This window comes from Calypte anna, chromosome 4 (assembly GCF_003957555.1).
Source record: "Calypte anna isolate BGI_N300 chromosome 4, bCalAnn1_v1.p, whole genome shotgun sequence".
Taxonomy (NCBI): domain Eukaryota; kingdom Metazoa; phylum Chordata; class Aves; order Apodiformes; family Trochilidae; genus Calypte; species Calypte anna.
In genome coordinates, this window is record NC_044247.1 from 13,738,452 (window position 1) to 13,758,529 (window position 20,078).

The 20,078-nt window shown below is 40.5% G+C and overlaps 1 protein-coding gene across 1 annotated transcript in view; it reads right to left on the reverse strand.

Annotated features, from left to right (window-relative positions):
• The window catches only part of TENM1 (teneurin transmembrane protein 1), a 228,218-nt gene that overhangs the window by 27,521 nt on the left and 180,619 nt on the right, over positions 1-20,078 (reverse strand). Inside the window, exon 21 of the mRNA XM_030448930.1 lies at positions 14,090-14,244. Coding sequence (XP_030304790.1) covers positions 14,090-14,244 — 155 coding nt within the window. The remainder of the gene's footprint in view (positions 1-14,089; positions 14,245-20,078) is intronic.

Below are 20,078 nucleotides of genomic sequence, written 5' to 3' on the forward strand. Positions count from 1 at the left end.
AATCTCTGGTTTGAGAAGTGCAAAATTAACACCTACTGGTCTGGCTCTCTAATACATTTTTTTTTTCATGTCAACTGTTCTGGAAAACACAAAGTGCACTAAGGTGCCTTCTGCTTAAATGAATTTTCACTGGGAGATCTACATTTAGGTAGTTAAATAGCTCTCAATCCTAAATAGGTTTTTTTGTTTGTTTGCTTCTTGCAAAATATGCATGTGCTGTATACCTATCTACCTACCTATTTGGTTTGAAATATTTAATATTTTTCACAGAGCAAAGCTTTACAAATAAATAAATGAGGTTTTTTTGCAAAGCAGTTCTGATAGGAGAGCCAGCACTCCTATAATTCTTAAACATTCATGCCCACACACATACATACATTGAAGTGTTAGTTTGTGAAGAGCACTCTTTCACTTTTGGTTTTGACCATATGGCTAAAACTTTCTGCACATTTTGCATGACATTTTATGGCTGAGGCATTTTGGGTACTATTTTAAACAAATCAAATCAGATAGGTTCTATGGTGCCTGTCAAAGTAGGAAAAGTAAAGAGGGAAAAATCTGTCCTTGTCTGCAGATGCAGGTTTCAAGAGCTTAACTGTTTGGTTGTGGGGGGTAAATTTCTCTGGGATAAGGTTCATTTATCATGGATTACAAGAAGCCACACAAATTCCTAAAGAGGCTTCCCCATTGCTCTGATTTCTTGCCATACACGGCTTGTGTATTTTGATTCAATTTCATGTAGTAGCACGAAATTCATGCCAAAATTTTTCTGATGGCTCTGAGTGATGGATTACTTCCTATCTGTACTGCTCAGCTTCAAGTAGTTCTGTTTGTGCCACCTCTGCCTTTATTCAGCTCTACAGTACATCATGGCAGACCTGACCATAACATCCTCCATATTTCTCTTTTGCTGCTAACTACCTTTTTTCATCTCCTCTTATTTATACTCAGCTCTTGTTGCCAAGTGAAACCCTTTTACTCACCATAGATCCTTCTAAATAGCCTTTTTCTCTCTTCCCACCCAAACCCTTCTTTTTCCTTCCTACTTCAAGAGAAATGGCTCTGAGGAAGGACTCATACCAGGAGTGAGAGTGTGGTTTACAAGGCTGGAGGAGACCAGTTCTGCTTGCCTGAACTTTTTACAGGATGTCTCACTACATGTATTTCTCTCTATTTTCTCACAGTTGACAACCAGGGATATTTTTTCATCATTTTTCTGTCAGTTTGCTCTCACTTCTGGGCTCTTTCTCTTGTTGACACTGACACTGGCAGCTCCTCTCAGCAGCTTAGCTTCTTCCTTAATGGCACACAGAGGCACAACTCAGCTCCTGCAGTCTGACGCCAGGGAACCCTTGCCCGTGGTGGGATTGCAGCCTCCTCCCACACTGGAGGAGCCTTTATTTCTCATGTTCCCAATAGTGCATGTTATAAAATACAGAATTACACAGTTCAGCTGTAGCAATCCCTGCTCCAAACTTCACAAACGTGGTGCTCTCTGCATTCATTGCTCCCCAATGAAAAACCCAGATAAATGAATTTTGCAGCCTAACGACCATTGTTTTCTACCCTGGGCTGGGAAAGCAGCTGTGGCACATTTACAGATATAACTCAGAGGTCTGAGGACACCAGTTCTCCAGCAACACAGCTCAGGTCATCTCCCCACCCATTGCCTTTGCTATCAATTATTTCCAGCAGATCAGGGACCCAGGGCAGGCAGGCAAAGGCAAGACACCACTCTGATGGTTTTCACTGCTTGTCTTTGCTTCACTTGCCATGAGACTCTCCATGCTCCCCAGCTCTCTTCTTGTTTCATAATTTCTTTCTTTCCAGATCTTTTTCTGCTTCACAACTTCAAAGACTGTATAAGGAATCGTGGGTCTACTAAATGGATAAGAAAAGCTGATTTCTAAGGGGACAGGTTTTACATAGTTTTAATTTAATAATAGAGAGAATATTACCCAGAATCACATAAGCCCATTGACTATGAAAATCAATGGGACTTAGACTCCTAAACCATTGAAGTCTATTTAAACATGGTACCCATGGTTTATACAAGTTATGAAAGAAATACTTTGCTAAACACCCAGTAGGAATTTACAAAGTATTTTGATCAGGCTGGTACCTCTGAGAGGAGGAATCTTTGCTCTTCAATTAAAATATCTCAAAATAGCCCATAAATTTGAATCTAAATCAAACACCTCTCCAGTGCTGGAGTGGGAATCCATGTTCTCCAAACATACTGCTACAGCTAATTTCCATGGCATGGGACCAGGTGGATCATCTACTAACAACAGGACAGCTTCCATTCTGCCTCACTTCCTAACACAGGCTTCCAGGTCCTGTGCTTGTCAGATGAGCTGGCTCAAAAGTAAGACTGCATAAATCTTCATAAATCTCTCACCACTTTGGGCCTTTTCTTTCCATTCTGGGTTCCTAAGTTCTGGATGCAGAAAGCCAGAGTGCTGCCAGTGCAGAAAAGGTGGGAGGAAGATCGTGGAAAGGTTTAATGGAAACAGTAATGAAAAGCTGTTTGAGGACAGAGAGACGCTGGAGCTCATGTGTTATGGTCCCTTTTGCCTCCAATAACTGCTGAGGTTCATAAAAGCACCTGGCCTGAAAACTGAGAGTGAGAGAGGATACATAGGAACGAAATTTCCAAAACTGAAAAAAACCCAAAGAAAGTCAAAGCCTTTCAGCAACACCAGCCACTGTGAATATGCCACTCAAATACTCGTCCTTAAAATTAAATTCCTGCAATTAAAACTTCCTCTAGATTAGTGCCCAGGAAACTCTCCACCAACAGCACTCACTGCTCCTCAGGGCAGAGCTCCCCTGACCAGGGCTGGGCAGAACACGAGACTGGGGGATGTGAAGGACAAGGAGGTTGCCAGCTGGGTGTGTGGGAGCCACAGCTGCCTCCTCAGCTGGATCAAGGCTGGAAAAACACATTCCTGCCAGGATCACAACAAATGCTAACTCGACTGCTTTCACATGAAAATGCAAACTCACTTCTGTGATTTAAGATTTCCCTTATGAGTGACACCATTAAAATCACAAACATGGCTTCTGCAAGCAGAAGAAAGGTGGGAAGAACAGATATCCTGCATTTCATGCTTATGGCAGGGCATCTTTTGTGGTAAATTCCTAAACCAATACACAGTTCTACAGTAAAGCTTTTTTTCAACCCATTGGAAGAGCAAACTAATTCTTTACTAAACTGCAGCAGAGATTTAAAGCAAAACAACTAGAGAATTTTTGATTTTTAAATTATTTTTGCCATATAGATATAAAAAATCTAGTAAGAAAAAGCAACTGATTTGAGTTCTTATTCCTACAAAAATTAGCACCAAGATTGTTATCACGATTATCTGCGACTACTTTTTCACAAGTTTTTACATAATAGTTGATATTTCAACTGAACAAAATGAATGCAATCTCTCCAGCTGCCCTGCTGCATTGAAAGCAAACACGTACTCCTGTAATAAAAAAAATTAAGCATCTTGCAGAATAAAAAAGACTAATGCATTTCATGTGGCTGTTAGCATTGATTGGATACTTGCAGGAAAACACACTGGAAAATGTTTGATTCTAGCTTTAGACTGTAAGCAGGCACTTTGTTTTAAATTTGTCAGCTAAGGGCATTGATTACTGTTGTGCTGCACATTTGGATATGCATTAGCAGACTCTGAGAAAAGCTACAAGGATGAAGTTTAGGACTCATGTTTTTTTCAAGCAAAATTCAAGAATTATCACTCAAGTAGAGAATGTATCTCAAGCCTGGATTGGGAATAACCTGGATGTAAAAGGTTTTCTTGCCTTCCAAAAAGGCCCTAGACAAAGATTTTAGAAGTGCACCTGGAATAATGTTTCCAACAGGCTCTTAATCAGAGTGAATAAAAGTTATTTTTGGTACCTGACCTCTAGATCTAGAAAGTCATAGAAAGGCTCCAGACCTAGAAGGGCTCAGGAAAGCTCCATGATGTCTCTTGCAAAACAAAAAAAGAAAAAGGGGGATGGGGAGGGTTGGAATGGGTTGGAATGTGCAGGAGGCCCTAGAAGGGGTCCCTGGAAAGTTCTGAATTCAGAAAGGGCCCATAAGGGTGCTGGATCTAGACAAGCCTGACAAGCTAGGAAAGGCTGCAGAAGGGCTCCAGAGAAGTGCCTGAAGGAGCCTTAGAAAGAAGGTCTAAAAGGCTTCCATCCCACCTCAGGAAAAAGGTCTAAGGATGCCCTCCCACCCTGGCTCAAAGAAGCTCTTGATCTAGAAAAGCCCCAGACCTACCAAGGTGCTAGATGTCTTCAGAAAGCCCACTAAAATTGCAAATACCTGGATCTCAAGCTCTCAGCAGCTTCTAGATCTAGAAAATAGGAATCTCTAAGCAGTGCTAGATCTAGAAATATTCTTTTAAAACATCATCTTTATTTCTTCAAACCAAATCTGAAAAGACTGAAGCAAATAGCATAAGTTAGGAATCCTTCTGGATGGGAGCATACAAAAATAATCTCACAATGAAATTAGTTCCTTGTGACGAGGCTCCTCCTACCAAGTTTCAAGCGTATGACCTCTCCTGATTCCTCACATTTTTGGCAAACCTTTCATGAGTTTACATGCTTAGTTTATGGTAGTAATAGCAAAACCCACATTGCTTTTGTTGTCACTATTGATATGACCACAGCTGGCAAGAAAAACAGAAGAAAAAAGAAATGCATATGGATGGAGGACCTGAAGGGGTCTATATCACATCATGACTTTCTCCAGTTCTCACCAGAGACAGCTCCTTGCTGTTCAGTTTCCCATTTTGCTTTGAGCAGTTGATTGAATGGCTACTGAATGATGTTCAGACATTTATGATTTTCCTGCAATGTTACCTACATTGCTAAACTTCATAAATTTATTCTCCAAGGCAGTGTATCATTTTGCATGCTACAGCCATCCCAAAGGAATCTATCAGCAGGAGATGAGGCCCAGTTTCTAAAAGCTGAATGTCCTTCAGACATTTTTAGCTAATTTGTTTGTAAATGTGAATGTTATTGTCAGAGTAACATACTGCAGGAAATGGTGCTCTCCATCATTCTGTTTTCATCTCTCTCTGTGGCCTAAGCCTCATAATGCACAGCTATAAACATAACCTCTGGATGCTACACTGCAAATGAATACAACCAATTTCTGGTTTGACACTGCATTTTTTTTCCCCCTCCACTGACACCGTGCCTTTTTTGGAAATTTTCTTTTAAACTTGGCAGAAAAGATGCTGAAGCAAACATGGTCTCCTGAAGAGGGGCAATCAGGCACCCTCAGCTGTCACTGCTCAGGCTGTGGCTCCTGCCACATTCCTCTCTGTGGCTGTCACAGCTTTTCTTTGACTTCAGTTATGCCTCTAAGCATAACTCAGGGCAAACTGAGTCTTATAATAATACTGGAGATATCACTAATACTTCCAAAACAACTTCTCTGGATTGAAACCTTTTCACTCTTTGTTTCTAAACAGCTTTTGAGACCCAACAAGTACGCAGGCAGCAAGGGAACAACACCCTCTAGAGTTGCCTTGTGCTGACATGCTTCTAAGTCTTGCCCTTTGTAAATTATTATTGCAGTGTTGTTTTGACAGGATTTGCAGACATTCCAGTTCCCTTTAGTGCCTATAGCAATTTGCAGTCCAGAAGTATCACTGTGATGGCTTTTTTGACCCCCCCCCTTCCACTCGTTCAGCCACACAGCCATACCCACAATATCCACGCTTTCTTTTACAGCTTTAAAAAGCAACATTTTGCAGCTATGTAAAAATTCAATGACCTGGCAACAGAGTTAAAAGCCTACATTGCCTTTCCCCCCCCCCCCACCACTTACTGCTGCCATGAAGACAGACCAGGAATCCAAAAGAGCTGCTGTAGGACAATCTCCTGTCCCATCATTGGGTGACATCTCTGCAGGAGGGGCATCACCACCTCTGGTGACTGCTGACCTCAAAACTTGCACTGTACTCAAACTCCAGGCCCATTTGGTCTCCCTCCCCCTAATGTCATGCAACATTTCCAAAGGACCAAACCAGAATACAACCTGCAAGGCTTGGCCTAAAGGCAGCACAGAAAGCTCCATGTAAAGCTTGATTATTACTGATATTCACTTCACAACACATGAATCTCTTGCATCTGTGGAAGGTCCATGACCCCACAGATGTGTGAAGGGTCAGCTGGTGAAAGGAGAGCAACCTCCACACAGCATCCTCCCTGACAATCTTAAATAAAAATGGCTAATACAGGAGTTGCCTCCAACAAAGGATGTATTTCTTAAATCACAAGCAGATTTTGTTATTTGTGGATGAACAACTGGATTAAAAGAGCAAGGGGGGGTATTACCTGCTTGGCATGGCTCTGCCTGCTGCCAGCAACATCTCCATTCCCTTCTCAACAGAGCAGGATGTCAGGGACCAGCTTTCACTGCCTTATTACTTATGGTAGCTCTGTACTATATAAAAAGTACACCTGAGAACACCCATACACAGGGCTGAGCTTCTACCTTCTTGCCATCCAATTTGTACAGAAGTTTCTTCCTTCTTTCAGTTTCTCATTAGAAGAAAAAGATTTAAAAAGCCAACATAAATCTTGCTCTGTATAGCAAAAAGTAAGAGTAAAGTCATGAGCAGAGAGATCTGTCAGGTCTCCTTCACTACACCATCAAGTCTCTAACACTCCATGCTTCAACAGTCAAAGAATAGGATGCAGTTGGTGGAAGAGTTGATTAAAATGTACACAGTCTTTTACTCTATATTAATGAATTTTTAAAAAATGGAAGATAATTGAAATTGATCACCTGTTTTGCAGGTGATCAATGTAAAAAGAGCACCTGGGCTTTAAGGAAGAAATTGCAGTGTGACTTCACCACATATTATATCACTTCTATGACTAGCATTTCAAATTCAGTGATAGAATAATTTGATTAGAATACAAATTAGCTGAGATGAAACCATTCTGTTTGATATTCTAAAAATCACATTATACACCTACCAGTTTGATTCATGAGCTCTCACAGACTTTGTTCCACCTGAGGTACTAATGCTGTGAGCCTCTTTTCTCTCAGTTCCTGTTTAAAGAGAGGGTACTTAACCTCTCCTCTACCACTGGGAAATGATTATTCCACCTGAAGATCCTTTTTTTGAAAAGGCCTTCAGCTTGATTTTGCTTCAAAGACTGGATACTTGTGACTGTTCCTGCACATGCTATTATGGGTCGAATTCTTTGGTAGAGACTTAGGGCTTCCAAACACTTCCAACACTTAATTATTTGAGGGGGACCTCATTTTCAAAAAGCTTTGAAAATGCCTCAGTAAACATTCTGTCCTTTACCTGTTTTGGTCTGTATTTCAGAAACAGTAAATACATTCTCTTAGGATACAGCTGCTCCTTGTTACTGCCTCACTACTCACTACCCTTTCAATTAAGGGTGGAAAAACACCCAGCCAGAGGCCTTGGTTCCACTGAACTCACTGCAAACCTGTTGCTGATTTTGCTGGGGCCATGATTTCCACTCTAGTTAGCTTCTCTGGTGCTCCAGCAAAGGCAGAGAAGAAAGAATATGAAATTAAGCAGCAGAGTAAAAAGAACCAGAGACTAAGAAAACTATATATTGTAAAAAAATAACAGCTTTTACAGGTTCCTTAATGCAGCAAAAATTAGAAAAAACAGTAATGAAGATCTTTTCTAAAAAAGAAAAAAGCTCTGAAAGCATTCTGTAAGGGAAGAGTACAAATAAAAATTAAAGGGCCTATAAATTGTAATTTCTGCTTTATGTTCAGTGATCTCACGAAAACACATAAAACATCTTTCTGAGAAGCACTGCAAAACACAGTTCAGAGATTTGGAATATTTATGATACTTTAATTATTCGTAACTGGAAGAGTGTTTCAAAAGCCTCAGAGAGAGGACAAAAGTAAATCAAATGCAGAGGTAGTTTTGCAGTACTTTGCTACAGTGAAAACAAAAATGGTGCTTTTTTTGCTGGCATGCAGCTAATATAATTAGAATATAATGTATCTAGAGTTAAAGAAAAAACAACAAAACAACGAGAAAGTGTTTTGCACTTTCTGCTTTTCTGAGAATGCAATATACACTGTTGGGTATGTAGAGAATCACCTAAAGGGAGAGTGTATCTTCCTCCAACCTGTAATACTAATTGGCTCCCTGTAATCCTGCAGTTGCTTTGTGACACCCTACTCTCAACCTGGCTTTAAAGTACTTGAGCTTAGAATCAATTTGATTTTTATGCTGGCAGCTCGTTCCCCCAGTTTCTCACCCATTCATCATATTTTTGTCTTTCACATTTTCCTTTCCCTGCCTCCAAATGTACCCAGTGAAAGTCTGGTTGAGGTTGTGCTTGCTCCAATGAGCAGACCCTCATCACTGCTTTCAAGTCAGGTCACCCTGTCCTGGGAGCTTTTTGTTCTGCTCAGAAGGTTTCCATAATGCCACTGAAGCACATTGTGCCTCTGCAGATGCTGATGGGCAGTGCCTGCAGTACTTGGGACTGTGGGAGCAATGTCAGAGTTTGCATTTTTGAGATATATAGTACATTTTCAAGCAATTCTGTTCATCTTTATTCAGGCTTCCCAGCATTCTGTCTCTCACTATTTCAATTAGGTCATCAAGAGTATTATATACTGCTCTCTCCCCTCTCCTTTGTCATTCAAAATACTGTCCAGGACATGGCCCTCTTACCATGTGTGGGTCTTCTTTAAACTCTGTTCTAGAAACCTGTCTTTTAATTTGACTGATGCAAGGAAATGGCCTGTGTAAGTAATGCTGTCACATTTTTATAAGGGAGCAAAACATTTTGCAGTGTCACTGAAGTTTATGTGAAGCCACACGATATAGATGGTCCCCTCATGTGGAGAACTGCTGAACAAAGGCTGATGGAGTGCAGATGTCAAGAAAAAGTCTTCAAACCAGACCTTTCATTTTGGAACACAGCAGTGACAGTTATTAACACCATCAATCAGGATGGAGCTATTGCTTTGGCATGGATTCATGCCTAGTGGGACTGACATAGGCAGGAGAACAAGGCCATGGTTTCAGGCTAAGACACAGCTCTTGGGATTCATTTTCTGTTGCCTTGCAAATGTTTGGTCTCTCTATTTGCAGAGACTGTGCTCAAGATTGGTTTAAACAGCTCCCACAGATACAAATGGCTTGAGGTTCAGAGTGGTGGAAATTCAGCCTGTGTATTTCTCATGGGAGGAGAGATAAAGGATGAAATAGCAAGATGGTAGAAATATCTGCTAATTCTTTCCTCAGCTTTCTCCGCAGCAATGGAGGCAGAAGGGAAGCCAAGCTTATCACTCAAGCTGAGCTGAAGTGTTTATATTTTCACACAAAACCTCCCACAACGTCAATATAACTTCTATGGATCTAATGAAGTCTGGTTTCCTAAGGACTTCCGTCTCCTGGCTGACTGACTTGGGAGTTTAATAAGATCCAAACACCAAATGAAGCTTTTCCTGTGAATGGAGTGTTTATTAGATCCTGAGTGGAATCTCTGGAGTTTAATAAAAGAAAGCTCGTTCTGCAATATTTCTTTTTGAAAGGGCATTTAAGGTCCCTCTCCTCCAACTGGATTAATATTTTTTTATGGACCGTGTGAGAATTTAATTGCTGTGAAGGCTGGTGTTTCTCTACAAATTTGTTCAAAATTGGACCAAGAGTTTGATTTACTGCAGGGAAAAGAATACTGACAGACAGAAAGACAGACATGCCCACACAATGTGTTCTCATTTGCTACCAATAACCAGACTAAAAAAATTCAGTATACTCTAGGGATGCAGCAAACACTGAGAGTGTGCACATTTGAGAAAAAAAGTAACCTGGAGATGCCTCTGATCAGGATCAAGCATGATTTCATCAGGCACTGAAACAGAATGAGGATCCTCTCTTTTCTTCTTTCTTTCATTATCCATCCCAGTCTCCTCCCTTAGCCAGAAGGCCCTGCCCCAGGGTGATGTTCCCAGCCAGCCCACTGCTGCTGTAAATTTTGGGGAAAGACAGTGGGAGCATTTTAGACCAAAGCTTGTCACTGATTTAGAGTACCTACAATAGTCTTCCTACCCAAAGGGTATGAGGTGGGTAGGAGATGGAGCAGGTAATTCTATTATCTTTAGCTGGGCTCTGCTTTGCTAGCCCATATTCTGCAGAGCAGAGAGTGGGGAGATCAGTTAAGCTCAACCCGTGGGCACCAGATCAGATCCAAAAGTATCAAGTTCAATGTAGGTTTCTTCTTTCTCAATTAACCTACAACAAAATAATGTCCAAAGAATGAGTGAAAAATGGGAGCCAGACACAGAAGAAGCCAAGGACTGAGCGGCAAGGGCATTAATCTGCAAATGCTGGCATTCAGATTCTGGGTGCTACAGATTAGGGAGGTGAATATTAAAAATCCAAGAAAAGTGAACATGGTTTGAGATTCTTGAAATATATTATGCCTTTAAAATTCAGTTCTTGTTGATGGTCTAGCATTCAAGGTTTCAGAGGCAGTATTTTCAAAAAATATGACCAGCAATATCAGAATGAAACATACTGGGATAACTGATTTAAACAGAGGTGTCTCTTACAATCCTGGCACCAATGATGAGTGTTGAGTACATACACATATATATTCATAAACATAGATGTGAAAAGCCATTTTCTTTACATTTGCTCTTATTAACCGATGGCAGAACACTAAAATCATCTGTGCTGAAAAGAAGTCATCCACGTTTGGTACATGATGAAATAGTACCGAGAATGCTGGCATACCATCTAAACACCTAAACTGAATGTCCTTTTCCTTCTAAATTCAGATTAACATCCTCATGGTGAAGTATGAGATCGAAGTAATTAGTCAGAGCTTGGTGGTTTATCTGTCACAAGATATAATCTTTTCAACCCCAGCTGTCCTTCCCTTCCCCTGCCATGAATGCAGAATGCTGTGCTTAAGAATGAGAAGGTGAATAACAAACATAGAATGATTAATAAGAAGTGTTTCCATCAAACCTGATACTGGAATAAAAGACTGAGCCCTTTCATAATCAACTTCTTTATTAAAGTGAATGCCTTAGAGTGAAAGCTTGTCATTTATGGTGGGTTTTGCACTGGGCAGTTATTCTATGTGTTTACTTCAAGAGTACATTTTTGTACTTTGGTAAATCAAGAAATATTGATTTTGAGCAAGCCGTTGATTTTATTGTCAGAACAAATTTAGCTTTGAGAATTGATTTTATTAACCTATTTCATAAGTTGCTCTAAACACACAATTTGTGAGCAGCCCACATTCTCTGGATGTAAATGCCATTTGTAATTTGGCCAAAAAACAATTTAGTGGAGATGGGCCAAATTAATTTTTCATTTATGTTTATGCCATTCTGGAATAAACTCAGCAGTCTTGCAAGGATACACAATTGTTTTTGACTAAGGGAAAACATAATTTCCTTGATAGAATTTCAGGTTAACATGCTTGACTTCAAGGAGATGTGATTATTTCATAGAGTTTTCTGGTTAACAGCAAAAACTTTGGAGAAAGGCTATTGAGTAAATTTGATACAGTTACTTTTCAGAACATGCATTCTTGGCAGATACTTCATGTCTTTTTTTTACTGTATATGTGAAAAATGTCAGAAGTATGGATTTTGTGAACAATTTCAATAAACAGATTCACATAACCTCCCCCCAAGCAAATCCTCCAAACAAGAAATGCTTCCAAGAGCTAAATGTAATCTCTACTGCAGATTGTGAACAACGTGACTTCACCTATCAGTGACAGAAAATTATACAGTATTACTAAGACTTTAAAAATGAGACTGCCCACTTTTTGGGTACATTTAATATGATATTATTTATTACATCATTTAGACTATTAGGCATGCATTCACAATTTGTCAGATTTGTCTGGATCTATGTGGAAAGACAACCTCTTGCTTTCCTAGAATGCTGAAACATTTGCAGAATTTTGAGAAATGTTCAGCAATAGTTTCCTGTAAGTGCTATAGCATTGAAGCACCTGGATTGTTCATGGAAAAAAAAGGTTATTTCTGCTTCTGCAAAAGGAAGGTCCTACCTCAGCTGAATGTTGATGTCTTGAGAGTAACATCAAGAAGAATTTGCACTATTGTATGCTTTTTTTTAACCTATGAGTTTGCACAAGTCCTTTCTCCGTGGCATTGGAACTATGTTGTAGACTAAGGTAAACTAAAACTGTTAATGGCAAGCAGCCAACCTACCAAAAATAGGATTTGCAGGCTAAATCTACTTACAAATATGGCATATTTGATTTCAGCTCCAAAAGTTTACCTTTTTAATTTCATTTTGATTTAAAATGTAAAATAATTTTATTTCTGCATTTGGCAGACCCCCTGCTATGACTCATTTGTTAAAGGGTATTTGCATTTTTTTTAAAGGGAATTGAAAACCATCAAAACTCACCATTTCATATTTAGTGAGGCTTTTTTTCTTTTTTACTGAGCAAAAATCTGAAGAGCCAAACATTACATGGCCAGTAAAGCAATTATTTGTACAGCTGGAGATGCAGATCACAAGGAGAAAGCAGGGAGCAGACGTTGCAATTGGCACCTTTCCCTGCACCTCAGAGATGTCTAATCTGGTTATTGATGCCCCAGGCAGTAGTTATATGTATCCAAGAAGCAGGAAAATGTGCTTCAGGCAGCCTGAAGTTCCACCAAGCATTGCTCCTGCCAGCTGGTATGGAGCAAAGGAGGGGAAGTCAGTGCCTCCAGCAAGGGAGCAGTGCTGGCTGCTCTGGGTTCCTGCTCAGCAGCTGCAGGACCTGCTACCCTGCAAGAAGAGGTGCCAGAGCAGAAGCAAAGGTGCCCAGAAGCCATATGATCTTGAGGAAACTGCTAGGATACTTTAAGCTTGGGTTTAGCACGATTAAGCCAGCTGATCCCCTTCTGCTTTACATGGAGTAATGATGTGTTTACTGGGCCAGAGAGAACACAAAGGCTTGGCTGTTCCTAACCCCATGTTTGAAAATGCTTAGGGTGCAGGGTCAGGTGAAACTGAACATAAACACCTTTTCCTGTTTTGACTCTAGCAAAAAAATCCCCAAGTGCTTCTGTGACAGCAGCATTGCATTCTGTCATTTGTCCCTGTGACATTTGGTAAGAGCTACTCAAACCACTGACACCGCATTCTTCAGGTGTATAAATATAAGATCACAGTCACCTGGTACTACTCAAAGTCTACTTAGACATGAGGGACAAGCTCTTCCCATTGTTGTGCAGTCTATTTTAACTGTGATTTTTCCAATTGTGAAGGACTGAGAAAAGGGCAGGGAGAAAACGAAATGCAAATCAACTGGATCCTGGTTATCTGCTTAAACAGTTCATAACTTTGGCATGTTACCTGACTGTCTCAGGATTTTTTCCAGAGCAGCTTTCCCCCTATTTCAAAGCTCATTTATTCAAGAATTTATTGGCAAAGGCAGATCCCTTCCTTGTGCTACCTCTAAGTTTTGCTCACTCACTAGTCAAGAACACCATTTATGTTTTTTCATGTCTACCTACATCCCTTTCTCAGCATAAACTAAAGATGCAATATGTGTCTCAGTCCAGTTGCTTTTACACTGTTCTTGCAATAAGAATGGAAAAGCAGTTTGAGAAATGTATTGAAATGCAGTAGCTTCACTACAATATTGCTGGTGTGTGATTATTTATTGTAATGTTCCCCTCTGATATTGAGTGGGCTTAGAGGTAGAAAGAATAGATACTGATTCCATTTAGTAGATCAAGCAAAGCAGTCTGAATGCTGGACTAAAGGAAAGCACTCTAAATTCAGATCAGCAAGCAGTTTTCTAAAGCATTATATATTCTTTTTGTAAGTCCTTCTAAACAATCCTATGCCATGTCCTGCAAACCCCACAAGTGTATAGTTTTGCACTAAGGGTACACCTTAGGATAATGATGTGAATGGAAGATCTGCTCCATACCGTGCAGTCCAGAATTTTCTGGTCCATCCAGCAAATTTTAATATACAATTCTTGCACAAGAAACAAAGTTATCTGTTTCTGTAATGTGTAGAATAGTGACAACACATGAAAACCAGGAGCCTACCTGAGTGATGTCCATTCCAGAGTCACAGCTCAAGGGCTGGGTTGATGTGAGGCCATTGGAACCTATAATTGTTGTGATCACACCATTCTCATCAATTTTCCGAATCATGGTGCCATCAACAAAGTAAATAAACCCATGCTTATCTACAGTGATACCTGGAAGAAGGGAAAGGGGAAAAAAGAGTGTTAATACTGATATTATCTAGATTTAAAAGTATGAGCTTAAAATGTTTCCTCTTCTTTTAGACTCTAAAAACTGCTAATTAAAAAAAGGTCATGACTTTTTTTTCTACTCATTGCTTCTTTGAAGCTGGTACAAATTGTACATGCAAAGATCAGATACGAGGATGTCTTTGACTTACAGAGAAAGAGGGCAGATATGGGGAAGAAACAAAACAAAACCACAGAGGCTTTGCTTGTAATTTCATATACCTAGAATTAGGCTCATCGATAACTTTGTTTCATGTCCATCACAGACAGGGACAAGTCTAGCTTTTCTAAAAACTTATCTAACAGTTGATTTTTCTTAATTTTCGTTTTCTTAGTTCTCATGCAGGGGATACTGGTCTTTTTTTTTTAAAAAAAATATTACTGTATTGTCTGAATTAACAGAGTGAGCAAGGAAGAAACACAGAAGGCAAGAGAGACCTTCTCTGTGATATGGACTCTCCATACAAATGGTGTAAATCAGGCTCTGCTTAGCAGGCAGAAGGACCATCTGTGCTGCAGAATGTATTGCACTGCAGTGTTGCCCAAGGTGATGGTCACACACTGGAACCAGACTCCTGCCAGCAGTGGGTTTCAGCAGGAGCTACTGCATTCTCCCACCTCACAGGAGAGCTGGACCGTAAGAGGAATGTGAGGGTTATGCAAAGGAAAGGTCCTGGTCTTCTGTATTTCAGTGGGGAAACTGGAGGGCTTGCTGGTTCCCACCATGCCATGTTATAACTCATGCCCATGTCCCCAGTTCTTGCTGCATTAAACATGTGACTTTTCTATATTGCATGGACTCTAAGATCTTTTTTTTTCTTTCTTTCTTTTTTCCTCTGAAATGGTGAAAATATAGCTGGAAAAGCACTTCAATTCATCTTAGGTTTGTGAAATCCTTTCTACCAAACCCGCTCAATTTCTTGCTTTAAACTACTTCATAATTTCCCATTTTAAGTTGTGTAACTTTGCAATTATAACAGCTGCAGTGCACAGCCGAGCTATTTTAATAATGGATTTATGTTCTGCTACACAGAACTGAGAGGCAGAGGACTTGAACAGATGGTTTGGACAGTGGCTTATACGGTTCTTGATTTTTGTCCCCTGCATTTAGAACAACTGAAGGCTGCGTGTACAAAATTTGCAAAACACTTGTCTGCACACCAGTTTAGTTTCACACACCACCATTCCACAAGCCGTTAAAAATGAAAAAAAGAAAAAAAAAAAAGCCCCAAATGGAATTCCCCTCGTTTTAAAATTCAGTTATATAGGGCCAGTTGTAGCCAGGGGCAGTCTGGAGGGGGCAGGGGCAGGACCAGGTGGTCCCCTGGCAGAAGGGGGGACAGTCACCTCAGACCCCTAAATAAATCTGTACCTGGCAGTTGGAAATGCCTGGGGATTGAGTTTGAGTTACATAGAGATTTGAGTGTAAAACATTCTCTTACAGTGTTAACATTTGGTGGCCCACAAACTCCCCATGACCACTTCTTTTCTCACAGAAATTAATCCTTCAAATGGTCAGTTCACTGTTTTTATTTGGCTGTGAACTGCCATTAGAAAAGGGGTTTTCACCATCCTGTCACCTTCTCCATCCAGGACAAAAAATCCCCATAGGCTGCTGTAGTGCCACAGGGTAGAGGGTTAGGCATTTCACTTCTTCATGTGAACTGGCTGATGACTGAAATGTCCAATTCTCCAGGACAGCTGTCACCTGGGGGGCTGAAATCACCCTGGGGCTGGATAGTTCAGCTGGGGAGAAATCTGGGAGGTTATAAAACAAGCTAAAGGAAGAGAAGCCATTTTAGGGCTTGGCTCCCTGTTGGTGTCTGAGGTCCCAGATAATTTCTTCTAGTACTGGCAGCCCCCAGGGGATACTTCCTCTTTAATTAGAGAGCAGTTGTGCTTTTGGAAGCCACCAAATGACTGGCAACCTCATGGCTGTTATCTGCTTCTGCTTCAATTAGAAATCCAAAAGGCTGAAGGTTTGAAGGCAAGCTGAGGTGAAGAGTGCATCTGAGAAAAAAATGGGGTTATTTTGGTGTCAGGGGGTGGGAGGGTGATCTGTATGATCCAGATTTCATGAAGAGATGGCCCCTCTGTCCCTCATGCATGCTAAAGAGACTTTGCACTGAAGAGACCTGTGCACAGAAAAAGCCAGAATTAGAGATTCCTGCAGGGCTGGAGCCAAGGGCTGGCTGCCTCCTCAGAAACAAAACCCAGGTGTGTGAAGCAAACTGCAAAATCTCTTTTGACACAACCGAGCTAGTAAAACATCCATCCCAAAGAAACTGGAAGGCCAGCCATAGAACAAATAATACATAAATCTGATGAGAAGCCCAAAGAGCCACCCAGACTGAAAGGACTGCACCTTCTGTGGGGTGGGTAGATGTCTGCAGAGGCTCTCACAGAAATAGTTCACAAATACCTGAGTCATACTCTGCAGTTTAGTTTACACATGGATAAATCTACTCTTCAGAAAATGAGAAGGGTTATGTTGACTCTGCTACCACAGTTTGGGGCCACAGAGCAGGAGGAGCTGGGTCCTGAGGCACCTCCTGCTGCTCTTGCTCAGGGCTTCCCACCCTCCTACCTGGGCTCTGCCTTGCTCTGGCCAAATTTATGCCAAAAAGCTGAAGCATTCTAATAGATTATTAGTAAATGAAAAAGCTGCTAGGAAATTGTTCTTGTCTTTTTTTCTTTGGGAATGTGTGAAAGCTGACATATGTCTCTTCAGCCTTATTGCTCTCTACAGCTACCTGAAAGGAGTTTGGAATGAGGTGGGTGTTGGTCTCTTCTCCCAAGTTACAAGTAACAGAACCAGAGGAAAAGAACTCAAGTTGTACCAGGAGAGGTTTAGATTGGATATTAGGAAAAACTTCCTCACTGAAAGGGTTGTCAGGCACTGGAACAGGATGCCCTGCAAAGTGGCAGAGTCACCATTCCTGGAGATCTTTAGAAGCTGTGTAGATGTGGTGCTGAGAGACCTGGTTTAGTGGTGGACTTGGCAGTTCTGGGTTAGCAATTGGACTTGATAATCTTAAAGGTCTTTTCCAACCAAAATTATCCTGTGATTCAGTCCCAGCCTCCTTCTCTCCCAAGCATCTCTTCAGGACTTTTTCTGAGAGGTAGCAGCAGCCGTGCTGGACTGTAGAGGCTGGGAAGGTGTGACCTGATCCTGGAGGGAAAACTACAGCACATGTACTGTGTCTGGGTCTGCCTTTGATGCAGGACAGTGCTAGGTGGTAAGCAAGGAGCTGTGCTCCTCACCTGGGTAGTGCAGCCCTGGGTAGGATCCATGCCATGGATAACCCAGGGCCAGGATCTATCACTTGGACAACCGCATCTTCTGTTTTACGCAATTTCCCTGTGAACAGATGGCTGTGTTGGCTGCAAACCACTCATTATATAAAAATAAAAAATTATGCTGCAATGAAATAAAGCCACTCAGCTGCGTTGCTGAATGGATTTCAAACACTGCCTAGATGAGAAACCCCAAAATTCTTCAATGTTAACAGTATACGTTTCACTCTCCAGACATTGCGGAAAAACAATCTATCTGCAAGAGAAGGATTTGTGCCAGTGTGATGGCACAAAAAAGTCCATGTCTTTAGTATTTGTCCTAGAGATACGGAATTCCTGGTACTTCCTAATCAACCAGTTTCTTCAAGTATCAGTGTCTGTACATTCCACAACAAGCTATTGCTTCTGGTACTTACTTCGGTTTCCTAAAATGACACTTCACCCACTTGAAAAAAATCACTTCTGCATTTAATTCTTGTAGACAAATACCCCTATGTAAGGCATCCACTGGACAACAAAATACAGATTTGTGGCTAAACTGTTCCAATTTATTCATTATTAGAGTTGGATTTATTAATGCTCCTGTCACATCTTGCATGATGCTTCACATAATCTGTACTCTGAGAGCTTATTTTTAATCCTTTTCTGACGTGCAGTGCAATGCAGAATCCAATCACACACAGCACTTCAATTGTGCATTAATCACTGAGGAACTCAGAGAGGAAACATGAGTGGTATGAATAGCACTGAGTACAAGTAGCAACGCTGCTCACTCCAGGAGTGAGTAAGAAGTCATTTTTAGGTGTCTTAGCACAGAGAATGAGATGCAGCTGCTGTTAGGCTCTCAGTCTGATTCTGTTTTTTTAAGGCACCGTAGCACTAAATTGTACACCCAGCTGCTGGGCACAAATGTCACCTATTGTACAAGTGACAGACACCTTGCTTGGGTATGAGATTGCTCAATAAACACTGAGTAAAGACAAAATAAGCCTGTGCAAGGATTTAGTACTGTTCTTTGACTCAGGGCTGAGCACAAGCTGGTTTCGTGCTCATGCTTGTACAGAAGGACTGTTTTTAGTCACATTTAGTCACTGAGACTGTCTTCCACTGATTTTGGACCTGAATGTAAACCAGTAGTTCTTACCAACATCCATGCCCAATAGGTTTATGCACAGACATCTTGGAACAATATTTGTAAAGCTTAGATGTCTTTAAATCACTACTATTTAAATCCTGTAACTGACACTGAAAATGAACTGCTGGTAGTGCAGTCACACGTGGCTAAGTATCAGCACCAGAAAGACTCTGCAGAGGTTTTCCTGTTTGTAACTTTTCTGCACAAAATAGTACTAAGTAGAGACGGTCTGAGTATCTCCATGATAAACAAGAAGGCTGACTATATAACCTTTCCTGTTATATGCTGTCAGGAGGGATTTTGCTTAAAGGGTTATGTCCCTTGCCAGATCTGCCTTAGTGCACATATGTACATGTTTACATATGCAGCTAACACTTTGAAAGCAAACAGAATTTTTCTGTGTAATTCTCATAAGTATAAATTCAAAATACATATGATCATAACACATGTGACTTTTCAGTCTAGAAATGTTGGCATTTCAATGTGCTAAAAATATGGGTTAAAAGCAATACAGTAGATTCCCCATTAAAGTATTTACGTTTTCTCCCTAAATCATAGCTCAGACTTGCATTCTAAAAGACTCTTTTCAGGAGCAAATCCTTTCAAGCACACCAATAAACAACAGCTAGAGCTACAAGTTGCCCACTTCTGGAAATGCTACACTTTTTTTGCTCAGCTAAAAACTTTGCAAATGAGCTCTTTACGTTGAAAACTCACAATTAAACTTCTGAAGAATCTGTAAAACAACATCTAAAACTATTAGTGAGGAGTCATAAAAGAGAATGCCACCTTCTGCTAAAGAAAAACAGTATTTAGAAGAAACTTGCAATTCTCATAAAACTTTTAATAGGAGGAAGTGAATCAAATTGGTTAATTATCATTTTATGGTTGGTAAAAGGGCAAATTACATGCCATCCATTTCTTAACTTCTAAATGTCTCCGGTGCTTTTAATTAAAGCTGCCATCTAGCAACTAATAAAGCAATTTTATGCAATTAGTTATTTATAGGTTACCATAATACACCACTCAAAATATGATTCAAGTGATTTGCAGTCTGTTGCTTTGTGATCTTTGTCATCTTTACTTCATTACCATCTCACTACTAGTGGCAAAATATTCAGCCCTACTTTGTCAGCCAGAAGACAACTTCAGTACTGCAGTGCTGCTCTCCTTAGATGCACAACAGCAGAACAGGAGTAAACATAATTTTCAACTATTGACTGTGACCCAAAGTTCCCTGCCTCCAGTCTGAGACGTGATGACTGGGGTCATGCTGCTGAAAATGGGTAGCAGAAAATGAGTAACTTATGTATTTATTTGAAGGTTGGATGATATTTAGGAAAACCTG